The 27895-nt window shown below is 34.5% G+C and overlaps 1 protein-coding gene across 1 annotated transcript in view; it reads left to right on the plus strand.

The window, feature by feature from the left end:
• Nucleotides 1-27895, plus strand: part of LRP1B (LDL receptor related protein 1B) — a 2064747-nt gene that overhangs the window by 1877619 nt on the left and 159233 nt on the right. The window contains 7 exon segments of the mRNA XM_070476260.1: nt 5617-5746; nt 7379-7485; nt 7826-7958; nt 15256-15378; nt 22246-22371; nt 23091-23228; nt 25241-25375. Of these exon segments, the coding sequence (XP_070332361.1) occupies nt 5617-5746; nt 7379-7485; nt 7826-7958; nt 15256-15378; nt 22246-22371; nt 23091-23228; nt 25241-25375 (892 nt within the window).

Consider the following 27895-nt stretch of genomic DNA (forward strand, 5'->3'; position numbering starts at 1 on the left):
AAGAAGTTTAGAATTTCTCTGGATGATTCTATAATCCCAGATTGTGCTAACATTTATAAACCTTCACACAGTTCATTATTTATGCACCTATGTATTAGAGTTTCAGATGCTAATTACTCCATGTTGCTTTAGAAATAATACATGACACACAGGAGTAGTCACTTTACATGGTTTTCTCAGTTAGTGATTTCTGATGTTGCTATCAGGAACGCAGCACTTGGACAATCAAGTCCAGCCACAGACGGGAAAATGAGGTCTCTGGTCCTCAGTGCCCACCGTTTCTCCTGACGCACAACGACTGCCTAGCCTTCTACTACTCTGATTGGCGCAAATATGTACTCAGCCTCACGAAGGGCCTCCCACTGACTCTGGACTTGGGAAGAATCTTCCCAGCTGCTCTGGAGATTTTTGCGTTTCAAGTCCAGCTTCCTTAGGTGTCCACTGATTACCTGCCTCTAAGACCCTGAAGGCCTCTCCTAGTTATAGAGCCCACACAAACTAGATATTCCCCAACCTTCAGGGAGTCTTATCAAGACTGGACAATTCTTCTTCATTCTCTCACTATTTTGGAAAAGTCCCCCTAATCACGTACAAGTCTAGATTTTGGAACCTAATGCACTTTATTTTTCACCTGAAGTTCTGAAACCTTAAAACTTGAGGCTGCAAAGTTCTCTTAGGAGAAGGTGAAAAATACTACTTCTGTTTATTGGACTAGTCACAAAACAAGTCAAACAACATTTTTAAAAATCCACAGAGAAGTTGAAGTCTTACAGTGCCCAGCTACATATTTACTTAGTATATTTATTCAAAAATTTTATTAAATGTTTCACACTCAGGAAAATATATTTCATATAAATTCATCCATACCATTAAAATGTTTTGTCTTTGTTTTCTTTAAAAAAAATATGTTCTATCAGCACCATGCAATTGTGAAACACAAAAGGTGGGGATATATTACTGAAGGCTTATGATTTCATCTTGCATGTTTTTCACTAGATGTCTAACATACATAAACAAAATTAAGCACTTCTTTTTTTCAAAATGTTATTCATGTGAAAGTAGACATCCTTATCCATGCTATTTCTCTCATGCTATAAATTCATGGATGTGGTTCTTTGTGTCTGAATATATCTCCACTATCCAGATATTTTTATGCTAATGTCCTAGGGAATCAAATTTACTCTCTTAAAGGTAGTCTTTCTCTACATTTACAGACTTTTGATACTATCTGTATGTAATTAAGTGGCTAACATTACAGGCAGTTGATTTCTGTTTCCTTTCTAAAATCTAGAATGATGAGTTGCATTGTCAACAAACAAAAAAGTGAGCTGAGCAGATGGCTAGAAAGCATAATTACATACAGGGTATTCTTATATTGCGAACAAAAGAGAAAATTGTAAGGATTACTTTTTGTATGAATGTCAACTGAATTAAGTTTGTTAATTTCCAGCCAAAACAATAAAGAAACCAAAAACTTGTATCAATTTAATTGTGTATCAGGTTAGTGGCAAACACAGAGAACTATTTAAAGTAAATTTAAAATATATTTGACCTCTGCATCCAGTATATCATATTGTAAGGATTAAAAGAAATGCAAAAGAATCTTAAATTATATTCATACATGCGTTTTTTAAATAACACTGATTTTGCTAATTTGAAATCCACATCTTAGAGAGTAAAATAGTTCCAGTGCAAAATTATTTTAATATTACTAACACTCAAAATTTTTAAGTAAAATAAAGGAGATATGAATGTAGAAAAAATTCAAGTAAATAAAAACCCTGTAATTAAATTCAAAAGTATCAGCTTGAGATCTTGATTTTTTTCCCTCTTTTAAAAAATATAGGTTTTTAGCTCTGCCACTGAAAAATCCTAAAACCAATGACATCCCAGCTTTAAAGATTATCTCTAGCATTCATATCCTGACCTCTAACTACATTACCCAATTAACAGAATCAAAACTCCTTTGAGAAATGCTTAATTCTAGATCTGTGAAAGGAAATTGACAAAATGAGCCACTAACATCTTGTCAAGCCAGAAAACAATGCCACTGGGATAGTGTTCAAAATATATAGGAACAAAATTCCAGGGTTTTCTATATACAAAAGGGACAATTTGAGCCTCAAAAGGAAAAAAAAAAAATGACTGTAATCTATTGAAATATAATAATGTATACAAATATAAGAGTTGATAATAATATTTAAACAAAAAGCTCAATTGTTACTTTGGAGGTTTCTAAGTAACTTTATTAGCATTTACTCAGTCAAATTCAGAATGTGAGACAATCTATAGAACAAATTACCTGTTTTTCCTAAGTAGTAAATGGCATTCAAAAGAAGTAGGGGAATGGAAAAAGTTATACGTTAAAAAAAACTCAAATAAAATTCAATGTATAGGTTCTTTTAGATTTTTCTTTTACCAAACAGTATTTTTCTACATTTGAGAAAATTAGGAAATTTTTAAAGTGGATGGATTGGGAATAACTTAAATTTTTTTTCTATTAATACCATGATAGTATTAATTTTCTAAAGCTATAGTCATTATGTTAAAGTTCAAAATATAAATAAACTGGGAGAGAGGTTTATGAAACATGAATAGCTAAGTGTGGATAATTGTTAAATGTGCATGAAGAGCACATGGGTTTTATTATTCTATTCTCTCTGTTTTTCTGTGTGTTTTAAGATGTCTAAGATAATGATTAAAAACCCCACAAATATAGACACAGACACATGTATCAACTATATGCAATAGATTATAAATCAAAATCTTCTGATGGTAGAAAAAGTATCTAGAAGTATTACCTTCTGTGTTATTGTCAATACAAATAGAACAGTGTCACTGATTATTGAGCTCTTTTACTTGAATTAGCCCTATTGCTGAGAAAAACATTAATTAATTCTACAAAATATACTGAGCAGTTATCATAATCATTGCATGATATTAGATTCTTTATTCATAGACACTGTTTCTATCCTTTGTATACATACCTGTGCATACCTGCTGTTGCTTTATCATGTCTGGCTCTTTGTGACTCTATGGACTGTAGACCGCCAGGCTCCTCTGTCCATGGAATTCTCTAGGCAAGAATACTGGAGTGGGTTGCCATAAATTACATAAAATTTTAATATATATTCCTCATTTTCTACATTTGCTACTTCATTCATTCAATCATTTATTCAGCAAATTTTAATGGAATGCTTACTTATTAAATGTGTTCCGGGCACAGTAATGGACATGGAAAAGGGAAGTGGTGAACAAAATCTGAGATTACTTCCTCATGACCAGTACATGGGCTATTTTTCCAATGTCATCCACCATTACGTAGCTCATCCCTTGGATACATCACATTTCTATTTATCCTTATGCATGAAAAATCTTTTCTTAGTTTCATTTCTGTTTAAAATTCCTTTGTGAAGTCTTTCTTAAAACCTTTAAGGACTCATGTCTCTAAACCATATTCATTTATTTTGACAGTATATTTTATTGAAATTGTTGGTTTAAATGCTAGTCTTCTATTAATCCAGGAGTTTACCAAATATGGGGAGGAATCATCCTTTTCTTTATGTTATTATTTAAGAAACTCTTATAGGACACACAGGTTCAATCCCTGGGTCGGAAGACCACCTAGAAAAGGAAATGGCAACCCACTCCAGAATTCTTGCCTGGAGAATCCCATGGACAGGGGAGCCTGACAGGCTACAGTCCATGCAGTCACAAAGAGTCAGACATCACTGAGTGAGTAACACTTAGCCAGTTTTACCAACATTAATATTTAAGAAACTCTAGTAAATGGTAAATCTTCAATACTTGGGAAAAGAAGGGAGGAAGGAAAGAAGAAAGTCAGTTATATAGCAAGCAGTCTAATTAAACTGTCATCAGCAAAGAGGAAACTATAGGGATTTGGAAAATAAGCTCTTCTTTCTTACATGTGATGAAACTGAGAAAAAGCAGGGAGTAACAGTTCATATGCTTCATTCACTGGAAGTTTCACAAGCTGGAAGAGTGCTGCACCTTTTGTGAAAAGATCAGACAAGTAAATCTTGGCAACAATAGAAATTGCTAAACAACAGAAAAATATTATCTCAGCAAGATATTTCACTGGAGCATCCCATTTCAAAAAGAGTGGTCATACCCAAGGAAAGTGAATTTCTAATTTCCCTTTCATTGATCTCATACAAAGAAGTGAAAGGCACCCAAAGGTATCACTACTATTTTGTTTGATTTCCAAATAAAATCTGGATGCTAGCTAGACAAAAATGACAATTCTGACAGTTCATTTCACAGTTCTCTAAGAACAAATATCAGAAGAATGGAAAAGGAATATGAACAGCAAACAAAGTATGAAAGAACAAGGGTGGAGGAGAAAAGTGGGGATGGGGAAAGAAATAACACAAGGGGAAGTTTAACTTTTGTTGATGCAAGACAGAATTACCCTAGGATTTTTTCCTGTTCCACATTAATCCCCCCCCCCCCATTCCCGAGGAACTGGCTATACTGATTAGAAATATTTTTTTAGCCCTTTTGTTTTCCTCAAATCATCATTGTCACTTCAGTTCAGTTGCTCAGTCATGTCCATCTTTTTGTGACCCCATGGACCACAGCATGCCAGGCTTCCCTGTCCATCACCAGCTCCCAGAGCTTGCTCAAACTCATGTCCATTGATTTGGTGATGCCATCCAACCATCTCATCCTTTGTCATACCCTTCTCCTCCCTCCTTCAATCTTTCCCAGCATCAGGGTCTTTTCCAACAAGTCAGTTCTTCACATCAAAGTATTGGAGCCTCAGTATGAGTGCTTCCAATGAATAGTCAACATTGATTTCCTTTAGGATTGACTGGTTTGGATCTCCTTGGAGACCAAGGGACTCTCAAGAGTCTTCTCCAGCATCATAGTTCAAAAGCATCAGTTCTTGGCTCTCAGCTTTCTTTATGGTCTAACTCTCACATCCATACATGACTACTGGAAAAACCATAGCTTTGACTAGACAGATTTTGTTGGCAAAATAATGTCTCTGCTTTTTATATTATCTAAGTTGGTCATAGCTTTTCTTCAAGGAGCAAGTATCTTTTAATTTCATTGCTACAGTAACCATCTGCAGTGATTTTGGACCCCAAGAAAATAAAGTCTGTCATTGTTTCCATTGTTTCCCCATCTGTTTTCATGAAGTGGTGGGACTGGATGCCATGATGCCATTCATTTTATGAATGTTGAGTTTTAAACCAGCTTTTTCAGCCTTCTCTTAAATCTTCATCAAGAGGCTCTCTAGTTCCTCTTTGCTTTCTGCCATAAGGGTGGTGTCATCTGCATATCTGAGGTTATTGACATTTCTCATTGTCACTTACAACTATTAAAATTACATTACCCCATAACTGTCTGTTTGGAGTATGATCCACTCAGAGCAACTTAATTACTTGATGAAGCCATGGGATTTATGTTCTTTTTATATTTCTCTGTTTTATTATGACTAACAGAGACAAACGAAACTAGAAAATGATTATAATGTTTTATAGTGATGAGTTTAAGCATGACCATCTGAGATTCTTGTATGTGTTTTTTGGGGTTGAAGACATTTATCTAAAATTTTAATTTTAATTATGTTTGTGTTGTTTTTGTCAGAGAAATTGTGAAACAAGTTGCTCCAAAGATCAGTTCCAGTGTTCCAGTGGTCAGTGTATATCAGCAAAATGGAAATGCGATGGCCATGAAGACTGTAAATATGGAGAAGATGAGAAACACTGTGAGCCAGGTAAAAGGCTTGAGTCAGTATTTCATTTAAGTACTATTTTAACTCAGAATTTAAATTTCAGCAAAGATATGTATAAAACAGTGACAAATAATGCAAATTTTACTGTTTTTAAGAAATAATCTGGACTATCTGTAGATAAATTCATTGATGTGCCCTTTGTATGTTTTGAAAGTGTTTTGGCAGGCAAGATTGATATTATTTCAAGATACAAGCATTACTCCCCTAAATTTGATTTTCTGATCTCTATATTTTTCTATATCATTTGGAGTTGTTTTTCCAAGATAGTGGAAAGAAAAAGGTTGAAACTATAAGTGTGATCAGAATCAGGTTTCAATTCTGGAAATTAAGGTTATGAAATAGAATAAAGAAGGTGTATTATTTCTTTTACATCTTGGTCCAAAATAAAAATTAAGATTCAAAATAAAGAGTCTAGGGGAAAAAATACCCAGTTCATACATTTCTATTCCTCCATCATGACTTTATAAATATATATATATATATATATATATATATATATATATAATTAGCTTTTATACTTGGGAATTTATAACATTATTCTACAGGAAAAAATACTGGGGGAGATCACTTTCTAATCTATATATATATATGGTTCATAGTGTAACAATTATTTTGAGGGACTGAGTCAGAACTGCAGATACCTCACACACACTTTGCTAATAGCCCAGGACCATGCCCACAGTCCACATTGCTAACTGATCACATCTTTGTTCTTATTGAATTCAGACATAGTCCCAGACTCATTAATACAGATCCCTAGGCAACCACTGCCAATTAAAAGGAATTAAAACCTAAGGGAAAAGCTTTTTAGCATCCCTGGACTCAGCAATTTAGACCACAAAGCCATTACGTAAGTACATTTGGCTACCTAGTGATCTAATATAAGGCCAAAAACCCCAGAATTTGAATGCAGGCTTAACAAACTGAAGCCCCTACAGAGAAAGGTGTCATCACTCCGTGTTAATTAATTACATCGGGTATTGGCTATAACTTATTTATCTACTATTTAAAATGTATCCATATCATAAGATAATTACTTCAAATTCTACAGACTCTGCTAATTATACATATGTTCATAATTTAAACCCTAAGTAAAAAAAAAAAGACTTCTGAAAACTTATATAAATATGATATTTTTGTCAAAATAGCCAAATAGATACTATGGGATCTATGAGACCATGTCAAGATTTTCACTTTTAGCTTTATACAATACATATATTAATTAACATCCTCAAAGTTTACTAAATCCTATTACAATTTTGAAAATAATTTGAGGCTTTTGCATTTTAAATAAATTTAAAATTATAAGAGAATATATTTAACTCTTCAAAAATCAAAGTAATAGAGGATATAGATAGGTTTTTTTCCCTTCCTTTTTTTCTTTAGTGAGTTGAATACGTATGAACAGACCATTACATCATGAGGTATATTTAATATAATGCAATACAATAATATTGTAAAGCTCATTTTAAGTCAGTGTTTAATATCAGATGTTGAATACAATTCAATAGAAACTATTTTCATTACTATCTGTAATTTTCATATTCTTATCTATGCTTTTATCTATCAACATTCATTCTGTTCACTAAATCTAAATCTCAACTTTATACTCAGATTCTCCTACTTGCTCATCAAGTGAATATATATGTGCCAGCGGAGGATGCATTTCAGCATCTTTGAAATGTAATGGAGAATATGACTGTGCTGACGGTTCAGATGAGGTAAGATCTATCTCTTGATTAAAATCTCTGAATTATGTGAATTAGGTTTGAGAAAGAAAATGTAATAAGCAATAGAGAGACAGAATCTTGATTCTTAGCATTGTCTAAAATGTCAAGACAAGAACATTGAAGACAGTAATTTCAGCACATGCATGAATCTTCCTGCTGCCCATAGACTAAACTGTATTGTCATTTGCAGAGGCGATATTCATTAATTAAAAATAAAATGAAGCCCACACAGCATCATAAATCTCCAGTATTGTCAGTTGAATGTTTACTTTGCTTGTGACTATATCATTATCAGTAGTTAAAATTGCAGCACCCATTTGTATTTGAACAGATGGACTGTGTGACTGAGTGTAAGGAAGATCAGTTTCGATGCAGAAATAAAGCCCACTGTATTCCAATTAGATGGCTTTGTGATGGGATTCACGACTGTGTAGATGGCAGTGATGAAGAGAACTGTGACAGAGGTAAGGTACTATTGCATGTGTGTCTACAAACAAGACAATGGCAAGAATGGCAGTCAAGATGCTGTGCAGAATATTTACATCATGTGCTAAAGGCAGAGGATAAGATAATTAAAATGATTCTCCTTTCCTAATGGAGGTGATTGTTTAGCCTCTAAGTCGTGTCTGACTCTTGCGACCCTATTCACTGTAGCCCACCACGCTCCTCAGGCCATGGGATTTCCCAGGCAAGAATAGTGGCATGGGTAACCCTTTCCTTCTCCAGGGGATCTTCCTGACCCAAGGATCAAACCCCTGCCTCCTGCATTGCAGGCGAATTCTTTATTGACTGACCCACCAGGAAAGCCTCTCAACACATAATACAGTGTTCTAAATAAGCAAAATCTGGGTCATTTTCAGACAAGAATATAAATCCATTTTCATATAACAAACATAACTAAAATGCAAGTATTTTTTGAGTATCTGTCATGAGTATGACATTGGACTAGATGTTGGATCAGGGATGGAAATGTGAGAAGAGGTCAGGGAACATAGCCACTATAAGCCATTCCTACCAAAGTATTTTCAGGGCACGTTTCTCTCCCACTTTGCTTGCCTTGTTTCTGAAAGAATAAAAACAACATATGGTATATTATATCATGCATACTAATATACTAGATCATATATAGGTTGTAGGTTGGACCCCAAATTTGTTTCTTGCCATATGGTTGAGAAAACTACCTACATTATTTGAAGTCTGGAAGAAACTTTCGATTTTATAGCATCATTTTTTTCTAGTTATGTGAAAATATTTCCTGACATATAACTTTTTAGTTGCAAATCACCACTTTAAAAACAGCACTTATTGCTATTTCACGGTTAATAAGAGGAAAGCAAAGAAATTGAAGGGTGAATGTTAAAATGGCCATGAATTATAGCATTCTTATTATTTTCATAATGTTAGATATATTAATTAGCACAATCTATTTTTATTTATAAGATCCTCTAAACTTTACATATTAGAATATTTGAAACATCATCAACAGAGATGATGTTAGTATTGATATATGTTGCAAAGCATTTGAACAGGCACTCTGTTTATAAAGTTTAAATGGATCTAAAATATTTACTTCTGTAAATATCTAGTCACTCAAAGAAAAATATCTTCTACCTTCTTTAGTATTAGATCAAACCTTTATGACTTACTATATTTCTATTCCAAATCTGATAAAGTATTGTATTATATCAGCAGAAGAAACCCTAGTTCTTATTTGGAATCTGCAGTGCATTATAGAAAATCATAAAAGATTAAACTTCCATAATAGCTGTTTCTACTTTTGCTTAAGTTCTCACACTCACTGTCTGTAATTGGTTGCTCTGGAGAAAGCAAACTTTGTGAACATTCTGGGACCAAAAACTCATCTTATAGTCAAAGACTTTAGGACCAATTTAACTTTCTTATCATTTAGTGTTTTCTCATTCCCTCAGCTTCAGTCACTCACAAGTCTTGTTCTTTGCCTCATTTTTCCTATCTAGGCTTATTGGTGACCCAGTTGGTCACCAATACATCCTACTCACTGCTGCCATGTTCATCTTATATAAGTGTAACTCTGGTTATGTCAATCTTCATTCAAAACTCTTTCTTGGTTAGATACAAATATCATAACCTGGCAGTCAGGGTTGTAAGAGAATGATCCCATTTCACCTTCTGTATCATTTGACTAAATTTCCCTGTTGTAATATGTTTCTGTGCAAACAAAATGTGGAAATACATTTCAGGCAGTAGGATCATTATGTTCAAAGTCACAGAGGTGAGGAAAACTTGATCCATTTAGGAGTCACAAGTAATTGAAAAGTCATGCTATAGAACTTAGTTTTAATATAACACATATTGAGGAGTTTTACAAGGCTTTTGAGGAGTTTTCTAATATTAAAAAAGGAAGGGGTGATAAGATTTGAACTATGTAATAGCACAGAGAATTGACTGAGATGATGGGGAACAAGAAATCTTGTTTCTTATTTTATCTCCATGGATGTTTCTGCATTCAGGTTTTAATACTTATCAAGCCCAGTCGCAGTTCTCCAAGAACTGTAGAAATACCTGGAGAGTGAATCTGTACCTGGAAGGGTGGGGAGTGGGGGACAATCCTGTTAGAATTTGGTTACTCTTTAAATATTGGATTTCATACAAATGTGTTTAAACAAAGAATTGTAGGTTAAAAAATCATCAAACATTAAAGTAAAACATTGAACATTATAGCTTTTGAAATCTGGGATAACTTTCAAATTTAAAATGACTCAATTAAATGCTTAAACTTACTGACTAAAAAATAGAGTTGAGAGCTTTGAATTAAACCATTTAGAAATATGTCAAATTTTCTCTCCCCTCTCTGTGTCTGCATCTAACATTTCCTGGATTCCTTGCTCCCAGGTAATTAAATTTCAGTGAAATATCTTGGTGGTTGATCCTATATGGATATGACCAAGTTCAAATTTCTAGCACTTGATTGCTTCCAGGAAGTGGTTTAAGTATTGGATAAAAGCACTTCAAGACATTGAAGAAATAAAATGCCAGAATATACATCTCTTCTGTTACATGTTACTTCCATTCATCTCAAATATGGACACATGAGCTAACAGGGGCTAAGTGTTGGAGGGTTGAAGGTAAGAGAGTTACAGTGTAAACATGGAGCATTTTCCTTGTGAATCAATTCTACTGATTTACTTTAAAAGGAAAGAAACCCCAAATACTATGGAATTAAAAGCAGCATTCACATTTTTAAAGGTAGATCATGTTGCCTCAAGGAAATTTGGTGTTTGTTTTGGCCTGAGCGTTCAAACTTTACTCTTTATACCAATTTTGATGGAAAGGATAGTCTTTTTAGCAATTATTAGCTTCTAATCATAGAAGTTATCAAATTTTATCATACTTTTAAGCTTATCTCAACCCAAATTAAGATGCAAACTCTTCATTCTTATTTTCTGTGATGATATATTTGTTCAGATTTCTATGAAAATGCCAAGAGCTCAATTATATTTAGACATAGATTGTTAATTACAATGCTTGTTTCTATTTTTCTAATAACCTCCCATTGAGCTGATCAAGAACATGACTAGGAAACTGGACTTTTAATACAGTTAATCTCTTTAAATTATCCCTGTTTTAAATTGTTTATGTGTGCTTCCTGCCATTTCACAATACGCTTTTTAAGTTAGGATATCTTGGAACCCCTTGATGCATTTTTTTGAAATGCAAATTTTTCCTAGTACAATGGGAAGCCTTTAGCAAATTAACATAAAACCTTTGCGTTATAATTATGATTTCATATGTATTTCTCTTCTTCTTAATAAAAATAGTGGCATGTCTGACACTCTTATGGGGACAACTATAATGTTATCTAATTCAATACCTTTGGGAACTCATATTTTTCCTTTTAACAAAACTGGTGTGCTACCAATCTCTCTTTTTTTAATTTTTTTGAATAATCAAAGGATGTTCACAAATTCTGTTTGAATTTCATTCATTTTAGAATGTAAAATGTGATACAATTTAGTCATTAGAATCTTTATTCTGAAAGAATGCAACTTTATTTCATATACTGTGGATTTTGATACTGAATTAAGCCAACACTTACCTCATACCCCTATTCATATCTTTAATACTAAAGACTGTTCTTACTATCTTTTTTTTGTCTGTTTTTAGATACTTATTAAATGGTAATATGTTTTCTTGTGTTGATTTTGATGATTGAGATTATTTTAAGGTTTAGGGCATTTTAGAGCTGAACATTTGGAGTAGGAAATGGCAACCCACTTCAGTGGTCTTATCAGGAAAATCCCATAAACAGAGGAACCTGGAAAGCTACAGTCCATAGGGTCTCAAAAAGTCAGACATTTCTGAATGACTGAGCAGGTATAGTTGAACATTGCAAGTGTTTGAAAGAAAGAGGCATCCCAATGCCAGATATTGGACTATCAGAAGTCTCACATGGTGACATTCGTCATGCTGGACTCACTAAGGACTTGAATTTATCTGTATCTTAGAGTTTGTTAGTGCTCAAGGATGTCACTGTGAGCTGTACCAGTTCTGTCAAGCATTTTGTAGGAAAACTTAGAACGGTTATGATTGAAAGCATTATAAATTCTTGGTCTCAGCTTGAACTATCACTCAAGATTCTAAGCAATCTACCTATATATTTTTAATCATCTCTCTCTACCATTAACCCTACCAGGTTTTTAAAAAGTTGATTTTCTTTCTCACATTCTACTTCACAGCAGCAGTAAAAATCATGAGCTTATTTTAACATCTGGACACAAAATTAATTAAGCTACCTATTTATATGCCTAGCCTTTCTTTTCTCTTAAAATAGGTTTGTCTCATCTCCAGTCTAAGGATAATCCTTTTATTTGTTTAAGATCTCAAATCCTTCACACTTTCGTGATTCTCAGAGAACTCATATGAATTACCTTTTCTTTCTGCTGTATCCTCTACCTTACTTTATTTGCTGAATTTTTCTCAGAAGCATTTATATACACGTTCAGATATCTGTTTTATTCCATGCAAGCAATCAAGCTCTCTGACTTATCCAACTTCCTCTTTTCTTCCTTCCCTTTAAGGCCAAACTTCGGAACTACTACTTCTGTGTATATGATAACCAACTGCAAACATTTCTCTAAACCCACCACCATTTCACTAAATCTACTGTCTTAGCATTGTTTATATGTGCTACCTATTACCTTCTTGTTTGAACAATTTTCAGATATTTCTCCAACCACTATGGCTACTTCTCAGTCTCTTTTGTAGGTTTTGCTTTATTCATTCAATCTTTCAATGCTAATTTCCTCTGGGTTATCTTCTAAATTTCAGGTAACATCTATATTCTGATCATTCTCAACTATGCATTTACAGTTCAGAAACCTTTCCTGTATTTTAGACACATTTATCCACTAGCCTGTTAAATATCACCACATGGTTGTCTTACCAGTAACTTAAATGGATTATGTCATTATTTCCACCAATACTGATCCAAATGCTATGCTCTGTTATTTATTGAACGCCAGCATTCACCAAATGGTCCAAATAAACCAAAAATTGAGTCCTGTGTTTGACTACTCATCTCCCTTTACCCCTCATCAAGTTTGTCATCAGGTCCTGAGGATTCTACCTCCTGAAGAGTTCTCCAATATATCAACAATTACTCTAAATCAAGTTACCATCAGTTCTTTTCTGATTGACTGCAAATATTCTTCAAACTGGTCTTTTTTCTTGTCTTAGCTTTACTTTCCCTGTTTTCATGTTTAAGCTTTCCACACTGAGCTAAGGTTGTCACTCTAAAACCCAAATCTGATTCTGTCCTCATTTCCTAAAGTAAATCTTTGCTACTGAAAGTGAATTACTAGAGATTTGTGTGCAAGTCAAAGCTCAAAAGAATAAGAACTTATTGACCCTAACAAGCTTAGGGTTATTATTCTCTCGAAAGTACATCCACAAGATGAATAATATTTCTTTCTTGGAATTTTCTAGGCTTGCAAGGATGAGCAGTATCAGTCTGCAGCTCTATGTTTTAATAAACATATCCATTTTAAACATGTCAACATCTTCAACCATCAAATCTTGCCAATATGGAAACAGTATTTCTTATGTTATATGTGAAATTTAAGGTGGTAGTATAAGTCTCTGAAGGCAATCATTTATCTTCATTTTACATTCCCATCAAATTTCTTTGTGTTGTTTCCCCAGGTACTCTTTGAAAATATGATCTTATAAATCTTAATCATACCTCTTTTGTAACATATGAAGATATTAAGCTCCATAGAAATTAATACACTTTTCCAAAGCAAAACAAAGCAAGTTCTTAACTCCCTAACCATTGCTGTTTCTGATATATATTGCTGTATATCTAGACATATATAACTAAAGTTTATTTGTACTCTGTGTCCTTTACTTGTGGTAGGTGTATTTAACTTAAAGTTAGAATGTCCATATATTCTTGCTACTTTCTATTAAATTTTAAAAAGAGAAAGAATGAAAGCTTTTAAAAAATGGTCACAAAGGAGTTCCCTGGAGGCCCAGTAACTAAGACTCTGAGCTTCCAACGCAGAGGGTATGGGTTAAATCTCTGGTCTGGTCAAGGAAATAAGATCCCACATGCCATGTGGTACAGCCAAAAAATTAAAAATTAAATTGAAAGTAAAGATATATTCTTTAAAAATAAATTTAAAATGCTTGTAAGAGTATTCTACAGTACAATGTTTATAAGAATAACTATTTCCCTGGTGGCTCAGATGTTAAATAACCCGCCTGCAATGCAGGAGACCTGGGGTCAGTCCTTGGGTTGGGAAGATCCCCTAGAGGAGGTCCTGGCAACCCACTCCAGTATCCTTGCCTGGAGAATCCTCATGAACAGAGGAGCGTGGTGGGCCACAGTCCCTAGGTCGCAGAGTCAGACACAACTGAGTGACTAAGCACACAGCACAGTATTTCATCACATCACCAACTTCTGCATGCATGCATTAGAAATTGCTTCGGTCATGCCTGACTCCTTGTGCCCCTATGGACTGTAGCCCACCAGGCTCCTCTGTCTCTGGGATTCTCAGGCAAGAATACTGAAGTGGATCCCCCTGCCCTCCTCCAGAAGAGCTTCCTGACCCAGGGATCGAACCCGCCAACTTCTAATCATTATGAAATTTGTTGTTTCTCTCTGACTATAAAAATGTTTTACTGGTTTTTCTGTCTTAAATGATTCAGTCTGTCAGTTTTCAGATGCAAATGAATTATTAAATCGCTTTTAAAGTAACTTTTCTTCCCAGAAGAGCATAATTTTTGGTAATGAAAATTAGCACTAGAAACCTAAGTTTCTTTACACTCAATAATGTAGAAATGATGTGAAATAGAAGGAAATATATATTTAAGAAAACTTTATTCTAGCAACTTCTCTGGTGGTCCAGTGACTAAGACTCAATGCTCCCATTGCAGGGGCCCCAGGTTCAATCCCTGGTCAAGGAACTAGATTCCACATGCTGCAACTAAGGTCCAGCACAGCCAAATAAAAAACAAGTAATTTTTTTTTAAAGAAAACTTCATTCTATCAGCTTATTCTCAATATTCTGTAAAGAAAATATGATACATGTGAGGGTGATATCAGATTGCTTTGAAAAGTTGACAGTGAATACTGTTTTAAAAAAAGCTTGGACGTATAATATTTTTCAGGAAAAAAATAAGGAAATGAGACACTTTTACTGTGCTAAGAATTAGAGAAATATGTGTTTTTCTGATTGGAATTAATTATGTTGTATATCTGTCTTTTGTTTTAAAATGAAGGAGGAAATATATGTAGAGCAGATGAGTTCCTTTGCAACAATTCACTTTGCAAACTGCATTTCTGGGTGTGTGATGGAGAAGACGACTGTGGAGACAACTCTGATGAAGCTCCTGACATGTGTGGTATGGCATTTCCCACGGCTCTAGATTCTACTCTCCTCCCCTGATTCAATGATGTGGTGAGGTGAACCACAAATTCTGCCATCCCGGGGTTAGGTGGATAACATGTAACCACAGATACAGCTTTTGCTCAAGTCATAATAACCCTGCTCAGAGTTTACGACTTTGAGAGCCCTCTTAAATCTGAACTTGCACATGTCAACATTACTCAAAAGATAGATTACGGTCTGTCTAGGAGGATTTAGAGTAGTTCACCTTTTGAATTGAGTAAGGTTCATATAAAGACTTAAGCTTTATACCCAATTGATGTTTTAGGTTAACACAATTTTTTTGACAAATAAGTATGGAAAAAAATGTGCATAATAAAATCACACACTTTCACAAATCACCCACTACTGAGACTGGTTATTCAGAGAAGGGAGATAAATATGCATAGAGATATACAGATATTATCTATCAATTTATCTGTATCTCTCTCTATGGCAACCCAATCCAGTATTCTTTTTTTTTTTTTTTTAATTAGTTGGAGGCTAACTACTTTACAATATTGTAGTAGTCTTTGTCATACATTGACATGAATCAGCCATGCCAATCCAGTATTCTTGCCTGGAGAACCCCATGGACAGAGGAGCATGGCAAACTACAGTCCATAGGGTTACAAAGAATCAGACATGACTGAAGAGACAGCACGCACGCGCGTACACACACACACACAGACACACATCTATCTTCCTATCTATCTATCTATCTATCTATCCATCTGGGGGCTTCCCCGGTGGCTCAGATGGTAAAGAATCTGCCTGCAATATGGGAGACCAGGGTTCGATCCCTGGGTCAGGAAGATCCCTTGAAGAAGCAAATGGCTACCCATTCCAATATTCCTCTCTAGGGAATTCCATGGATGCAGGAGTCTGGCAGGCTACAGTTCTTAGGGTCACAAAGACTCAGACATGACTGAGCAACTAACACTTTCACACCTATCTATTTAACTACCGATCATCTATCTGTCTTACAAGAGTTAGGCAGATAACTACATTTAGGAGTCATTTAACATTTTAGTCTGAAAAATCTTAAATTTTATTTCTAATTCAAATTCAAGTTACTTCTGACTGACATTTGTCACAAGTATATTGTGCAACCAACAACTCTAAATGCACATCTTTAGATCACCAAATTAAACAGTTTCCTTTATTTGGTAAATATTGTCATTCTTAATGTCATTCTTTGTTTCTAATCAACATAAAAAGGAAATTTAACTTTTAGTTTAAAGAAAAATGCTACTGCTTTGGATATAAATATAAATATTCACATCAGGTGAATTAAAGAAAACATAGCATAAATATATGTACTTACATGTACATATATGTACTTATATTCTGTGTTCTATTTGGTAAATCAAGTTATACTAATTTTTTATAGATGATATTGACTCATTTGAATAAAAAGCTCCAAAGCAAGGAGGCGGCTTTATTTTAAGCATGTTTTAAAACTTGAAAAAGGCAGTGTTTGGAGAATTGTTCTCTATAGGTACCCCTGATAAGTAACATAACTAAATTTCAATTTCAGTTCTTCTACATAGCATTACAGAGTGAATTCTAGAGAATCACCAGCAATAGTATTATTTCTGAATCATAATACTTGAAAAAAATATTTCAAGTGTTTTACTTGAAATTTTTTCAAATTCAAAAATATTTCAGAGTTTACCAACACAAGCCAGAAACTATTATTTTTAATAAAATATGTTTTTTTCCTCTATTCTGTATTCCATTTCAGTACAAAAACTAGTGAGTGTATAGGATTTGTTTGGAAACTAATTAACCATGTAGGGCTCCAGATCACACCCCACAGATCCATTTCCAGGGCCAGGAAGTGATTCTAAAGGACATATTGCACAGTTGTTGGAAAATTTGTAAAATACATCCAGCTTAATTCTGTGAATGTTTTTGCATTCCCCTCAGTCACAAGTATCAACATTGAGTCAAGTTTTGATGTGATGGAGACTGTGCCAAAAACATAGGACATGGTTTCTTTGACAAGGAGATCATATTCTGGTTGAAAAATAATAATTTCCAGGTATTATATTTCTAGCAATAGTAGAATTAAATAAAGACAAGGTGTAGAGGGATAAAATGAACTCTGCCTGAAAGAAAATTAAAAGAGGTAGACTAAAATACACCATAGGTATAGAGAATAGTGTGGGGGAAAGTATCATTCATTCATTTAATAGCTGTTAAATTAGAGATAATGATTGTTTTTGGTGATATAATGATGAGAGAAACAGATATGGACCCTAACTTCACAGAGCTGAGAATCTAGTGGAAGAGGAATATTAATGATCACAAAACACATAGTTACAAACTATGATATATGTGCTGAAAGAAGTATAGTAAATTATACAAATATAGAATTTTGCAGTTTTATTTTATATAGGGTTTTATTCAGTCTCACTTTATGAGAAGTAACATTTGAGTTTGAGTCTGAGAGATTTATAGCTGCCAAGTAGGTGAAAGGGATGGAGTGGGAGTGGATGACACAATATTTTAGGCAAAGGAAACAAGACATAGAAAGGCCGTGAGATAGAGCAAACCACAGTTTACTAGAGGAGTTGAATGATATGTGTGCTTGGAGAACACAGAGCATGCTAGATAATGGACAAAACTGAACTAACAGGAGAGATACCTGAAACCTTGTGAGTCTGGGGAGGGATTTTTAGATTTTTCTTGAAACCAACTGAAAATATTATAGAGTTTTAAGTAGAGGATCAGAGTCATATTTCTATTTCACAGATTTGGATAGAAAGAGGCAAGAATAGTTAAGACAATTGCAGAACTCAAGGCAAGCTATGCTGGTAGCTTGGATTAAGATAATGATAGCACATGATGGCAAAGTATACACAATTTGATTGTGACTTAAAAAGCAAAATGAATTGGATTAAATAATGGATCAGACATAGGAAAATAAAGAGAGAGGAAGTTGGCAAGTATAATTTATAGGCTGTTTTTGCTTATACATTTGAATAGCTGGGGAACACAGAAAAAGAAATAGATTGCAAGTAAAGCTTAGAAGTCTGGCTTGGATGTATTTGAGGAGACATTAAGTACAGATCACAAGGAGATGCTAGATGTTTGGTTCTAGAGCTTAAAGAGCTGGTCTAGAAATATAAATTTGAGGGTCAGCAGAAAATGTAGTAGTAAATTCTATGGAATTTGTAAGATTCAGGCAGAGAGGGAACAAAACATAAAAGAAAGCGATTAAGATAGAATATCAAGGGCCACCAAACATCTAAATAAATATGAGTAGACGGAAGAGACTCAGGTGTGTAATAAGATGATTAGAAAAAAATGAAGTATGGCAAGAAAAATACCAAGGTAATAAAATGTTACAAGAAAGATGAAATGGTTCCTGAAGAGGCAGGGAAAATTGAGTTTCAGTGCAAGTTAAAACAGTCAGCTTTAATAAGGGTAGCGACCTCTTGAAGAGCTGAATCATTGGAAAAGACCCTGATGCTGGGAAAGATTGAATGCAAAAGGGAGAAGGGGACAACAGAGGATGTGATGGTTAGATAGCATCACCAACCCAGTGAATATGAATCTGAGCAAACTTCAGGACATAGTGAAGGACAGGGAAGCCCGGGGCACTTCAGCCCATGGGGTAGCAAAAAATTGGACACGATTTAACAATTGAACAACAACAACAAAAGTGACCCCTCGAAATGAGTTGATAGAGTATATGTATATGCAGCTGATGGACAGACATTTAATGATATAATAATTTTTATCTTTTTATTTACACTTGTTTGTGTATAGTAAGGAAATATGTTCATATATAGAATGTGAAATGTTGATGTGGTAGGGAGACTTGAAAGGAACATAGATTTGAATCATTATTGATTCAAAGGGTAAGAATGACATTGTGTATAAAAAAATATAAATATAGATATAAATGAGTGATTTCCAAGTAGTGTTCAGGACCTATCTGACATTGATAAATATTCATATTTGTGATAGCAGCCAGCACTGCAGTATGATTATCTACAGCATTCCTAGGCTTCCCAAATGCACACATTGGGATAGCAGATGGCTTCATTTACCTAAGTTTGGGGATTCTGTTAGATAATTAAGAAGGATAAAAGCAAAAGTGCCAGAAAATGCAGATCATTTAGACTAAATATTAATACTTAGAAAAATGTCCAAAACATAATAGGTTATCAATATCAAATAAGTAAATTAAGAAATAGAATGTGGTACATTTAAATGACTACTACATGTTATGGAATGTAAATTACCCCTCAGTAAAGCTATTAAAATCATAAAAACAAATAGAATTTAGAATCTAATGTCAGCAGAAAGGGAAATAAAAAGAAAAAAGGCATTGGTGAATAGATAAGAGTTAGACGTATCAAGGGACTAATGTTTCAGGTAAGACTGAAAAAGTGTCCTTAATGAGACTGATTGAATTAAGAAATTGGATAATTGAAGATTGTGGTCTGAATTTGGATCATTAAAATCAGTGGCTTTGTAAATGAAGCAATTGGAAATAACACCTTCAGCTATATCAGTAAGTGTTTCTTATCTGCAACAGGAACTGTCATTGGCTGAATTAAGAAGATAAATTTGTTAAAGTCCACCTGTGTGCATAGCATTGTAGAAGAATGGGTGGCCTAGCTGGATTATAGTAAAAGAATATGTGGTATGAAAAATTCAGGAAGCTAAGAGGTGCATTTATTGGCTGGTTTTCTCATATGGATTTTGATGTCACGTAGGAGGCTGGAATAATTTGGATAGAGAAAAAGAACTGTGAGGAAAGGTGCTACAAACTTCAGTGAACTGGGAGTGGGTGATTTTTATAAGATTGATGAGAAAATAATGCAAGAAAAAAACATAACCAAATACATGGCCCTCAAAATAACGGTTTTTGTTTTAGTTAATTTTTTTTTAATGAATAGAAATATATAGTAGCAGAGTTCTGGAAGCTATAGTAGAAAACTATGAGATAATGTGAGATTTGAGCAATTTTACAGCAGCAGTTTAAGGGGCTCTGCAGGGCTGGAGAAACCATGCATTCAGAGGGCTGTGTACAGCTGATAACAGACCAGTTACATGCCTTATGAAGGTAGTCAGGAGACAGATCTGTAGGTTGGCTTCTCCACATTGTAATACCATGAGCTAATGGGAACAAGATTTAAGGGGTCTTAGTGTGTTAATGCACTTCCCAACTGCCTACAGTGCAGGAGACACCAGAAATATGGGTTCGATTCCTGGGTTGGGATGGTCCCCTGGAGCAGTGCATGTCTACCCACTCCAGTATCCTTGCCTGGAGAATCCCATGGACAGAGGAGCCTGGTGGGCTCCAGTCCATAGGTCACAGAGTTGAATGCGACTGAAGTGACTGAGAACAGTCAGTTCCTAAAAAACCTAAAGGGGAGGAACTCTGCTTAGAATGTGAACCAAATTTTAATTAAAGCAAGAAAGTCAGGCAAAAAAGGGATGTGGCATATTTAAGGAGCTAATAAAGTGGTATTGCTAGAATCCTAAGAGTGACAAGGGATGAGTCTGTAGGAGTGGCATAGACAAGATAATCAGTCTTTTATGCCAAATAAAATACCATACATTTTATTCTGGAAGTGACAAATAACTATGAAAGAAATGATCAGATTATTGTTCTGGTAGCTTTGGGAGGATTTTAGGTTGAGCAATGAAACAGACATTAAGGATTTTACTACAGTCATCTCTGTAACAAAGAGTGAAGAGCTGAGCTACTGGACCTGTAACTGGTGTGCATGGAGATGAGCGGGCAAATTTGGGGACAATTCCAACTGCACTTGTTGACTAATAAGAGTTGAAGCATAATGGGAAGGGCATGTAGGATAATCCCAAACTTGTGCCTATGATGTGCCACTAACTGAACTATGGAAATAAGATAGTTTGTATGAGGAGACAGAGGTCAAGGGAAGATAATGAAGAATTGAGTTTTGAAATTGTTGAATTTTAAATTCCCCATGGAACATACTATAATTAATTGTGAGGTGCTAGAATTATATAGAAAATTGAGTCTCCAGAGGATAGTGTCAAGTAAATCTATGAGAATGAATGAGACTGTCTAAGCAGAGAATTCTAGAGTGAGAATATGAGGAGACCAGCCAGGAACAGGGCCCTGGATTATCCTACATGTGAGGAAGAGAAGGCATTAAAGATGCTTCATACTTAGTGGTACAGGTCTTCAGATTCTGTAGTGATGCAAAGGACAAGTGTAAACTTCCCTGGATTTCATTGCTTCTTTAAATCACACACGCACACACACAGACACACACACTAAACATGAATAAACAAGATCACCTTATGTGCCTTAAATACATATCTACCTGTTTGTTCAAGGAGACAGAGATTGAGAAACACAGCTCTAGTGTTATTGAGATTTTTTTTTTTTTTTTTTGGCTGAATGACCTATTTTCAGTTTTGGATCTGTAACATATGCTTGCTCAAGCTCTATTCTGTATGAAATTGCTCTTTCAGATAACTGTTCCTGCCATGTTGTATAAAACATGGGCATAAATTAATTTGGTACACTAGAGAAACTCAGCTAAGATAAAGCATTTGTAAATAAGACCGTGACGTTTGACTCTTTTCCTTACTTCATGCAGCATTTCAGCTGTGCACTCTCTTCTGTAATTAATATAAATAACTAGGATCATAACTTCTATTATCACACATTTTTCTAATAGCTGCATGTAAGCAATGTCCACAATAAGAGACATTCCAAAAAGGTAGATCATGGGTTTGAAAAGGAAGAAAATAAAAAGACGACAAAAGAAAGATGGTTCTTCGTAAGTCAGTGTACCCAAAGGAGCTGCTTTTTTTTCCCTCTTTTCAGACAAATTTGTTTGCCCACCCACAAGACCTCACAGATGCAGAAATAACAGAATATGCCTGCAGCCTGAGCAAATGTGCAATGGGATCGATGACTGTGGGGACAACTCAGATGAAGATCCCTGCGGTGGTAAATCCGTTTAATGCAAAATAATTGATTCCATGTGAACTACAGATAATACAGTGATTAGGGCTCAAGAAATTAAAAAAAAATATTTTCATGTGGCATGTCTGATGGTAGATTATCAGGCACTTGATTTTCTGACAGTATGTGAAGATAATCCACTAACATTTCATATGCATAATAGAACTGTGCAACTGAATTTCTCCAAGTCTGTAAATCTCCATTGGTTATAGGTATTTTATTCCAGAAAGTACTGCATGAGAGAAACGCCATAGTGGTTTAAAATATTCTGTTAAACAGTTTCTTTAGTGGGGTTTTTATATAGATTGTGTATGTGTGTACACAGTCCCTTTTACACAATTCAGAAATTAAAATTCAAAAAATGAAATACCTTACTGAAATATTCAGGAAATCATTTGGTGACAGAACCTGACTTGACCTGACCTGAGGTAGTTAATATTACTTTAAAAAAGAATCTCGCTTTTGGTAAATATTCAAACATTTTCATGTGGAAATATAGTTATTTACTATAGGGGAAATATAGTGTTATTTTTCTAAGGTTCAAAAATTTCAGAAATTTTTCATTTAGTCCCAAGAGCTTCAAATAAAGGATTATGGATCCATGTTTTTCATAGCGTTTAGTAAAAATCTTAAAACTGTTATAGACAGTAAATTTGTTTTGATTCTGTGAAGCACTGATTTTTTTTTTTTTAATAACTTTATAGGTAAGCTTACATATAAAGCAAGACCTTGTAAAAAAGATGAGTTTGCTTGCAGTAATAAAAAATGTATCCCCATGGACCTCCAGTGTGATCAACTTGATGACTGTGGAGATGGTTCAGATGAACAAGGCTGCAGAATAAGTGAGTTTGTTTCCTGTTAAAGTGCAGCAACATGCAAGTTGAATTTCTGCTTCAATATTGCTGTGAGAAAAGATTACTCTTCAAAACATGCTTAAGTAATACTTTTTTAAAAAAAGCCTTTGCCAAAGTAACCTTAGAATATCACTTAAATTAATAACAGAAAGTATGAGGTAGGCAAGGCTGATTTTGCCTTCAGCTGTTAAAGCTGAAGCTGGAAACTCAGCATCCAAATACAGACTCTGATATCAGCAAAGAAATCTGTATCCCTTAATATTTTATTTTACAAAATATAAATTTAGTAGTTTTTGAATATTATGATTATATTAGGTTGAATGATGATACATGTCTTAATAATATATTCAATACTTTAAAAGTTCACTCCATTGCTGAGCCATTCTCAAAGAAGATATTGTTATTTTATTGTTAGAGTGTTATGATACTTGAGTCATGAGATCTTGATTATTAATAATTTTGCATTTCATGTTTGATATCTGATTTTTCATATTGAGAAAAATAATTAAGCTTGTGACCCTAAATTCTGATTGCTTATAAAAGTCACAAACGAGTGAGTCTTTTATTTTTTCTCATTTGTATGTAAGTTATTCCCCACTGGTTGATGAAGCAGTATCCACCAGAATATGGCCATATATATCTCAATCATGGTATAATTACACTGGTGTATCTTCACTAATGGGGCTTCACTGGTGTCTCAACTGGTAAAGAACCCTCAGCTGGTAAAGCCTGCTAAAGCAGGAGATGCAAGACTTGCAGATTCAATCCCTGGATCAGGAAAATCCCCTGAAGAAGGAAATGGCAACCCACTCCAGTATTCTTGCCTGGATGATCCCATGAACAGAGGAGCCTGGTGGGCTGCAGTTCATGGGGCTGCAAAGAGTCAGACATGACTAAGTGCGCATGCACAGCTTAATTAATTGCAAAATATCCAAGAATCAATGGAATTTAGTAATAATTATAATTCTGATAATTAAGGTTCTCATATTTCTCAGTAATTGAATTTGGTTAAGTAGAATATAGATCATTCAATGTTACCCCTATAATATTCCGTCTCCTTTATCTGTACTCTAAAACATTTTCCTGAATTGGAGATAAAGCAATGAAGTTGCAAATACCTGCTGCTGCTGCTGCTGCTAAGTCACATCAGTCGTGTCCGACTCTGTGCGACCCCATAGACGGCAGCCCACCAGGCTCCCCCGTCCCTGGGATTCTCCAGGCAAGAACACTGGAGTGGTAGCCATTTCCTTCTCCAATGCTCGAAAGTGAAACGTGAAAGTAAAGCCGCTCAGTTCTGTCCAACTCTTAGCGACCCCATGGACTGCAGCCTACCAGGCTCCTCTGTCCATGGGATTTTCCAGGCAAGAGTACTGGAGTGGGGTGCCATTGCCTTCTCCAAAATACCCTGCTAGAAGCTGCAAATAACACATAATCTGTCCTCAATTGTATTACAACCCATGTCCATTGGAACATAATACACACTCAAATGCTGCTCCCTGTATATGTTTAAGAACTGATGATTTAACCTCTTCTTTGAGTAACATGGTAGTACTCTTGACTGAGTTCCTGAATACTAAGTTTAAGTTAACAATAGATGCCTACATCTCTAGGTAGTTTCTAGGAAATGTTTTCATTCTTAGAGAAGAATGTGATTCTCATACATTCAAATGATATCATGGTAAAGATAGCCTATCATTAGAACCATTGACGTGAATTCCTTTTAGAAAGTAGTATAGCTTAATAACAGCAAAAATATCAGCTGCTGGTAGCTTGGTCTAAACTATACTCAGTGTAAATGATTTTGGTTTTTATCGGCTTCTATTCTTTTATAAGAAATGAAGGCTTACATGGAGAGAAGATCATGACCTTATAAATTCAAAAAGAATAATCTATGGAATAATAAGGGTTTCAATAAATGTAATTTTAAATTAAGAAAAATAGTAAACTCCCACTTCAGGAATTAGAATTATATTAGTTTTGATCATATTTTTAAATCCTAGCTCCCAGTGAGTATACCTGTGAAGATAATGTGAATCCATGTGGAGATGATGCATATTGTAATCAAATAAAAACATCTGTTTTCTGCCGCTGTAAGCCTGGATTTCAGAGAAACATGAAAAACAGACAGTGTGAAGGTATAGTACATTTCCTGAACAGCTTGCTCTTAAATCTTTAGGTTATGAAAGACTCCCAGGGCTGCTAAATTGTAAAATGACAAAGGACTGATTTTCATCCGAATGGTACATATCCACGGGATATCATTTTACTTATGAGAGTGAAAGTCCCTGGGGTCAAGAGCCTGTTTGTTTGTATTGCTAAACTAACCATTGCTGAGGCTTACAAAGCCTTTTCTATAGCAGATTCAGACCTGCAGGAATTTCAATTGTATTGCTACAATTCTGTTTTGAAATGCAAATAACGAAATTGCTTGTTCAGAAGCTATTGAAGAATTAGCAGCAACTCATGAAAGAATATGTTTATGATGACCCATTTCTCTTAAGTTGTGGCATTGCAATACTGCAATAGGTAATTTGCTTTTAGAGAATGGTGGGTTTTTATCCTAACACAACGTCCTAAACAGTGCTTTATATTATTATCAAGAGTGTCTCCTAAAATTCAAAGACAGGATTTAAATAAATCTCTGTCAACTTACTTGTGATCATTTAAAAATTGAGCATCTAGGGGAGCAGGAATCTCATAGTAAGTTCTATCTAAATATAATTTACACTAGGACTTTACTGCCATGAAATACAGACCTAAATGCACTTTCTGCCAGTTTCTCCACTAAAATTGGTACTATAATTAGAACCAAACCTAAATTGTCTAAGTCTGATTTATCCAGGACAAATTCAAGTTGTAAAATGTTTTCACCTATCTGCTCTCTTCTCTAATCTCACCTTGTGTTATTCTTCGGTAAATAAAAGTGATTTTACATTGTGTCAATCAAAATGGAATTTTAAAAATTAATTGCACTCATCCATAGAGGAAATACTTGTAATCATGTCATATATATGTCCTATATGTATATTTTTATGTCACATTTGTACTTTTAAGTTGTATATGTACTTGGATTATTCACGATATTTTATCTCCTTATTAACAAGGAATGTTGAAAACTGGCAACTTAAGTTTATATATTTTAATAAAAAAGTGAATAATTTCTCAAGACTAGATTATTTCTTCTTTCCTAGACACTTTATGTCAAAACACACACTTAAACCTGTTCAAATTTTACTTTCATATAACATTAATTTTCAAATGCTTATTTTTGTATAGTGGGCTCTGTTTCCCGTATATACTAAGTTTAGAAAATGTATTCTTGAAAATTTCTTCATTTTTAGTAATATGCCATGGCAAATATGACCTGCAAGTTACATTCATTTTAAATCACTGTGAATCTAGTATTTCTGTTGTGTAAATGAGTACCTTCTGAACTCTAATAAAACTTGTATCTTCACGTAATCAATGAAGTTTTGATGGTAGACAAAAGCAGTTTGACGTGGTATGGAGAAGGGGAGAGAGATTATCTTGATTTGTAATCCAAGGAATTTAAATTTTTGTGTCCTTACTATAGGTAGCTGAAAAGAGCACAAGAAATCATTATTTGATTTTAAAGCCAAAGCGCTTTGAATAAAATATCTAAAGGGAAGAAAAATTTGAGAGAACAAGAATCAAGAAATAGAAATAGATTAATAATGGTTGTACATCAGGCACTATTCTAGGTCCTAGACATGTGTGAGATTCATCCATTGTCTTCAAAAGTTCTAAACACTGTGGTGGTTAGGGAGATGAGGAGAAAATGGTGACTCTGGCCAATACAGGGCCATGTGAGGGAAATAAAAGTTTTATCCAATCATGCAGATTTTTGTTTATTTTGATTTCCGTTCAAAGAGAAACCATAGTAACAAATTACTCCCTGTTCAAAGTTACAGATGCCAAAAAACAAATGTTGTAAAACTTTTTTTTAACTGTTAAAAGATTTATTGCAATAATACAATAAAAGTTTAGAAAACATTTATTTGGGTGACTCAAACTGGTTTGGAAGTCGCAGAGCAGTGGGGAATCCTTGCAATGTGATACCTCAAGGAGATTCTTTTAACAGCATGCGATCAAACATTCTTCCCCATGTTATCAATGCACAACTCCTTACTGTAATACTTTTTTTATGACTGAGAATTGATACTATGTATTTTACTTATCCCTGGTATACCATTTGTTAACAAGGAAATGCAGTTTTAGCTCTTTACCCTGTATTGCAATTAAATATAGAATTGCACTCCTGAGAGTGCTTAGGTTCACCTTGGGCAAAGTGTCGTAGTAGAGCCCTGAGAATCAGGAAGCCTGAGTTTAAGCCTTGGCACTGTCATTTACAAATGTCACTGGGAAAGTCCTTATCTCTACAGTTGAGGTTTTAAGACTCTGTTGAGTGCTAAACAAGAGATAATTACTACCGCTGTGCTTATCCTTAAATTCCTCTGATTCAAGAGAAGGATTTATCTTACAGATTTATTAGGGCAACTATAATTGATTAAGGGGGCAGAGGAATTAAGCTGTTTGAAAGCAGAAGCAAAAGAAACTAGGTGATTCACCAGAATCACCTTAAAATTTTAAACTTTGGGGCATATATTAAGCCATTGACTATGCCTAAGATTTAT

This window comes from Odocoileus virginianus, chromosome 13, assembly GCF_023699985.2.
Source record: "Odocoileus virginianus isolate 20LAN1187 ecotype Illinois chromosome 13, Ovbor_1.2, whole genome shotgun sequence".
In the NCBI taxonomy this organism is placed as follows: domain Eukaryota; kingdom Metazoa; phylum Chordata; class Mammalia; order Artiodactyla; family Cervidae; genus Odocoileus; species Odocoileus virginianus.